This window comes from Embiotoca jacksoni, unplaced genomic scaffold (assembly GCF_022577435.1).
Source record: "Embiotoca jacksoni isolate LCO1_2020_lvr unplaced genomic scaffold, fEmbJac1.0.p SCAF_19, whole genome shotgun sequence".
NCBI classification, from domain to species: domain Eukaryota; kingdom Metazoa; phylum Chordata; class Actinopteri; family Embiotocidae; genus Embiotoca; species Embiotoca jacksoni.
This window is the reverse complement of record NW_027185329.1, coordinates 7,747,365-7,753,364: the sequence shown is the minus strand read 5'-3', so window position 1 is coordinate 7,753,364 and position 6,000 is coordinate 7,747,365. Positions and strand designations below refer to the sequence as shown.

The 6,000-nt window shown below is 35.4% G+C and overlaps 1 protein-coding gene across 1 annotated transcript in view; it reads left to right on the top strand.

Moving 5' to 3' along the window:
- Positions 1-2,088: 2,088 nt before the first annotated feature.
- LOC138200316 (E3 ubiquitin-protein ligase rnf213-alpha-like) overlaps positions 2,089-6,000 on the top strand; it is a gene marked incomplete at its 5' end in the record, with an annotated part of 40,797 nt that continues 36,885 nt past the window's right edge. Inside the window, 8 exons of the mRNA XM_069152884.1 lie at positions 2,089-2,252; positions 3,285-3,482; positions 3,571-3,763; positions 3,959-4,014; positions 4,155-4,314; positions 4,737-4,871; positions 5,593-5,691; positions 5,775-5,897. Of these exons, the coding sequence (XP_069008985.1) occupies positions 2,089-2,252; positions 3,285-3,482; positions 3,571-3,763; positions 3,959-4,014; positions 4,155-4,314; positions 4,737-4,871; positions 5,593-5,691; positions 5,775-5,897 (1,128 nt within the window). The remainder of the gene's footprint in view (positions 2,253-3,284; positions 3,483-3,570; positions 3,764-3,958; positions 4,015-4,154; positions 4,315-4,736; positions 4,872-5,592; positions 5,692-5,774; positions 5,898-6,000) is intronic.

Below are 6,000 nucleotides of genomic sequence, written 5' to 3'. Positions count from 1 at the left end.
CATACAGACAGGAAAGAAGATGAAGCAGTCAGAGAAGAGAGCAGCACCAGAAAAACAGAGAATCATGCTGAGCCATGTCCAGTGACAAAGGAAACGGACAAAAGAACAGAGGTAGTTATCAGTCAAATATATAGAGCTTTAACCTTCAAACTGAATCTTGTTCATAAATAGTAAATAATAATCACTTTACTAATAAGATTTAATGATTTTATATTGACAATTGTGCAATGATTTTTACCAGTCTAAATCCATAGTGTTGAAGCAACAATTATGTGCACACATTATTAATTGTGTAATATTAATGAATGATCCATTTACCAAAACAGTGTCACAAGTAAAATGTGATTACTGACACACTGATAACTCTACATTACACTGCTGTTTTTGTAACTAGCGATCAGATTTAGGACTTACAAGGCTTGATGTTTTTCAACTGCACATATCAAACAAGGTAATATCGTGTTTATCTGATTTACTTTTCAAACTTTTACTTTTTTCAAAGGCTGCTGACACTAAATTAGATGAGAAAGCAAGCACACGAGAACAGCAACCAAACAACACATGTGTAGATGACTTCAAGCCACCAACTCCCTCCTGCCCTACCAGACGGAGTGACAAGAAGGAGGGTCATCTAGTGGCTGCAAATATCTCAGTAACATCCACTGAACCTCAGACATCACAAAAGTAAGACAATAGGAAAGATAATGGTATGTATTGTTTTGATGTATTTGACATTCTATATTGAAATATTAAATTAACTTTTTTTTTTGTTCTCAGTTCATCAGTCAGTGAACAAATCCATGTATGCTTCCATGCTGTCATTTCAAAAGACTTCGATTTTAATCCAGAGAAGGATGTCGTTTTTCTCAAATCTGAAGCATTGTTTGGAAACTGGGATTCTGGTTCAGAAATGTTTCCCAAGTATGACTTTCATTTTTCACATTTCCATGTCTACAAGCACAGAGACAATAATTCAATGAGTAACTAACTTTTCAAATCAGGAGGTTATCACTTCTCAGCATGTCACATCTCTAATTTCACAGGCATGTAGGAGACAAAAGATATCTTCTTGAAGTACAAGTTATGATTCCCGTGAACAGAATTCAGGAGAGATTCCCCTACAAATACGCAGTTCAAAAGCACAGTAAAAATAAACTCATCTATGAGACCATCTACCAGAAAGAGAAAAAAAACTACATCAACAGATGCCTCTCAATCAAAGAGGAGTTTTTAACAAGTGAAGGTATTCCAAATGCACTTTATTTACAGACCGATTTACTGTATGCTAACAATTTTTATTGTGTCTTTATAATGTACAGTGTACAAACCTTGATGAAAAATATACTTTATGCATTTTCTGCATAATCCAATATACAAAATACATTTGTATAGTGCCTGTACCATTTATAAATAAACTTATTTTGTGCATTAACTATGTACAAGGTAAAATTGTGATCATACATGCCTTAACAAACTGGAAAAAAAAAAGAATAATTAATTGATGAGGTTTTTAGAATATGTTTGTCAATTCACAATAATGAATTGCAGCTTGTATTGGCTAGCAGAATAATAAATGTAACCATTAATCCTCCTCTGTACATTTCTTGTTGTTGAATTTTTTTTAAGGTGAGTGGCACCAATATGATGATGTGATCCAAACCAAACTAAAAGATCACTGGACTTTGAATTCTGCCAAAAACGCAGTCATGAAAGGAAGAGACCAAGCAGGCGGGGAAATGCTAAAAATAATCTTTGATCTTCTTACAACCTGGAATGCACAAAATGTGGAAAATTTCTTTGTCCTGCTACAACAGTTCTTTCATGCGTACAGCTTTCCTTTACTTCATAACGGTATGGTAATACCGTGGGGATTACCATATGGGGAAAAACAGGTAAATATGAAACGTTTTATGCTACAACACAACATATTTACATTCAAAACGCTATAAGATTGAAGTAATACAAACAGTTTTCCACCATCCGTCATAACCTCCTCTCCTTCTCAAGGTGAAAACCCTGCTCAAACATTTTCTGGAGGAAAACATTATTCCTAGAATGAAGGAAACACATTCCCTCTTACCACCTCTGCATGCAGGACTTGTCAGTTTGCTCATCTACAACAAGTATCTTAAAGACAGTATGACAGACCAACTGTCTACTCTGTGTGATCTTCTTTGCCTGCCTAAAAAGCCACATCAGCATTTCCTCCGCTTCTGGGAAGACTTTGCAAACCCCTTGGCTGATAAAAACAGGTAAATGATTAGTGGTTTAAGTTCAAGCAAAAACCATCATTATGATAATGATAATAATAATAAAAGTATTTGACAGACCCATAATGTCATCAGCCATATTGGCACTGATGTATTTCAATTAAAAGGTCTTTTTTTTTTGTCCTTATTTCTTAATAACTTAATTTTGTTTTGTGATAGTAGTTGTTATGTTTTAGATCTTACATTTTAATATGAACTGAGAAAATCTATCTTTTTACAGTACTGACTTAAAAACAGCTAAAGACATCTTGCGAGCTTTGAAAGTCAGCTATGTGTTGACCATTAAAAGACATTAGGTCATTGAAATAAATATTTTCTCATTCGCAGTGATTTATTATTTTGCAATGTCAGTATCTTTGAAGGCAACAAAACTGAGCTTTGCCCCGAAAACCATGTAAAATATGGTACTGGCCATGTTTATCAAAATGATGTATATCCTGCAAAACACTGCAAGTGATGGCAGCAATGTGCCATTTCAGGGCTTACCCAAAACAGCATCTTTAAAAAGTGTAGGAAGAAGAGGAGATATTTTCTTGTCTGTTGTTTTAGCACTTCTGTGTAGAGGTAGAACTTAAAAAAAAAGAAAAAAGTTCAAAACCATAGCGGACAATACTGTGATAGCGTTGACCCTAAAAAAATGCCAAAAAGTATTTTTGCTTAAGTTTGCTTTCAGTTAGACTCTAAAAACCTAAATCTTAATACAGTTGACCATATGATATCTCTCAACAACATAGTACTGGCTAGAAACAAAACCTGCACTATCTATGCATTATATTATATAATTCTTAAAAAACAACTAAACAAATTCTTTAAATATTGAATAGTTATTTTTTCAGGAAAGAGCATTTCCACTGTAAATACCATTTAAAGAAATCCAATGTAACTTATTTTAAATTATTACCTCTTGATTGTGTTGTGATGTTGTGACCTGTGAATTTCCCTCAACCTGTATGTGATTTTCCCATCGACACATTGACCTGCCTTATCTAACCACTGATTTATCTATTGGCATAGTATTGCAGAGTCTGTTGAGATGCTATGCCACAAAGCCAGACAACACCAGATTGAGAAGTGGGTATTGGTCATTCCTCTGATTCACCTGCTGAGAGAAGAAAGCAAGCCATTTGAGCCAGTTCCACCTGTCTTGAATCCACAGTTTGAGTCCTGGACAGGTTTGACAGAAAGCGGAGGAAAATATTTCGCAAGGTACTGGTATTTAAAGGTTTTTCTCCTGTAAACAACATGTTGGAAATTTTGTTAAGTGTGCCTGGTCACATAATAAGCTCTGATTTTAAATTAGGAATCTGATCGGGACCATGAAAGAACATGAATACCTGGTGGACATTGATCGTCTTGTTGTGCACTCTTGGATGTCGCTCTTTCATGTGGACAATCTAAAGAGCTTCATATCCAGTGTACAAGTGGAACTCCTAGACATTCTTCATTATTTGCAATTCATCATCAAATCTGAAATAACTCAGTCCATCTACAGGGTATGTATCCTTCAGAAATCAAGTAAAATGATGGACTCACATTTGTCAGGTGGCCAGAGACTCTGTTAAAAAATGCCAAACAGGTGAAAAAAAAATGGCCCAAAAAAACCAACCTACTACCATCCTAAATTGCACAATCACTGTTTACCTATTCTGTTTTTGAAAATGAAATGTCCACTGTTACTTTGATAACAGGATTTAGAAGAGCTGGCAACTGATCTCATCAAAAAGGAAAGCCATCGCAGTAAAAGGTAAAAATATTTTTTTTTTAAATAAAAAGAACCTCTACCTGCCGTTGTAATACGGTATCTCTGTCCATGAATTTCAGTGTCATTGCTTTTACAGCAAACTTTATGCATACACAGAAATAATCCAATTATTATCTCCTCAGTTTTGATGACAAATATGGAGAGTGTTGTCTGAAGACTGCAGTAATGCTTCATGGTTCTGTGTGCCGTCGCATAAAAAATCCAGGCTGCTATACTGTTCCTCTTCACCTCCTTGATCTGGTCTGTCTGATTGCAAAGGCATATGGTCATAATGATTCCCAGGTGAGACTTGCCTGTCAGTCTATGCAAGAAGTTACACTTATACCTCTCTTACAAGCTATAGACAAGTCTTGAAATGCACAGATTAATTTACAGCAACAGCTGTGTTGTTTTATTTGGCCTTGTATAAATAATTCAGCTCAGCTGGATCATTAAATATTGTGTGAGTTTCTTGTTTTTCCTCTTCTAAAAATGTGACTGATTTTGGAATATACTTTAAATCTATACTAGTGTTCCATTTGTGTAAAAAGTCTTATTTTTGATCATTCTCTTAGGGTTGGTGAAGAGAAAAGCTGAACATTCAGACTATAGCTACATTTTAATGCTTAAATGCAAGAAGGGCAATTTTACTTTAAACAAATTGGCTATGTTAGGTCATTTCTTTTAATAAAGATGTCCATTCTACTGTACAACTGTTATTACAGGAAAGAGAGAGAATTCATGAAGAGTCAATCGGTGAGATATTAGAAACAACAAGGGAATGGCGGAGAAATACTTTCGGAAGCAAACTGCTCAATGAATGGAGTCACACGCAGTTTTGTGTACCCGATGAAATGAAGGTAGGCTAAAGTGAAATATTTTCTCTGTTGTGGTTTGAAATTAAAAATTTTGTTTTTCGCAAATGCAGAAACCATTTGATATTGAATGCAGAACTTCAATTACAATTTGTAAAAATGAATGCCAGCCACATGTTTAAAAATATTTGTGACGAGGTAAAAAAAAAAGACTGGAAAAGTTGTATAATCCTAAAAAAAAAAAACACCTGATGCAACATCTCACAATTAGGTTAACTTGTAACAGATGGCAACGTGACCGGGTATAAGAAGAGCATCCCAGAGAGGCATAGTCTCTCAACAGTGAAGGTGGGGAGAGGTTCACCACTCTGAAAAAGTGTGGCATATTCAGAAAGCTACCTCAGAGGAGTTTTAAAGCTCAGTTCCGGGTGGCTCATTCTTCAGCCTCAGAGGTTCCTGTTTGGTTAGAATACTTCACGTCCTCCTCTTGTCATGTTAGACTGATTGCAGACTGGATGCTAGACTATCTTGTGGTACAAATTGGTATTACAAGACAGGCTGGGCTGAGGCTTGTTGATTAGCATGCTAACATCAGTGGATGTCTCTGTAACACAATACATTTCGACATGGTGTCAACACTGCTATTTCTTCACATTTAGTAAATGATTTTAGTAAATGTTTTAATATTTTAAACTAATTACCTTAGATATTGCCCCTTTTAATCTGTGATGCAGCTAATCTATTAAATGAAATGCCTCTCCTGTAGGTATGGAGTAAGTTACTGTCAGTATCCTTCAGTCATGACGAACACACTTCATACTGGAGAGACACATTTATGAAGGATTTTGAAGGAAAACTGAAACAGGTGAGACTTGATTTATGTTTGTGTTTTTATGTTTTACATGTGCACTTAAGAAACAGAACTGAGGACTTGTGCTTTTGTGCTAGGAACGCCCAATGGATCAAATTGGACTATACATTAAAATGAGTGAAGAGCTGAGCAACACAAGTCCAATGTTACACAGCGCAATGGAGAAATGTGCATTGGAGGCAGTTGCAGATATTTGCCAGGTATGAATTGAAGAAATGATGAGCATTTTCCAAATGCTTTGTAATGATGTTATCGTAAGTGCCCAAAGATGCTTTTGTTTTACTCATAAGCAATTGTTACTTC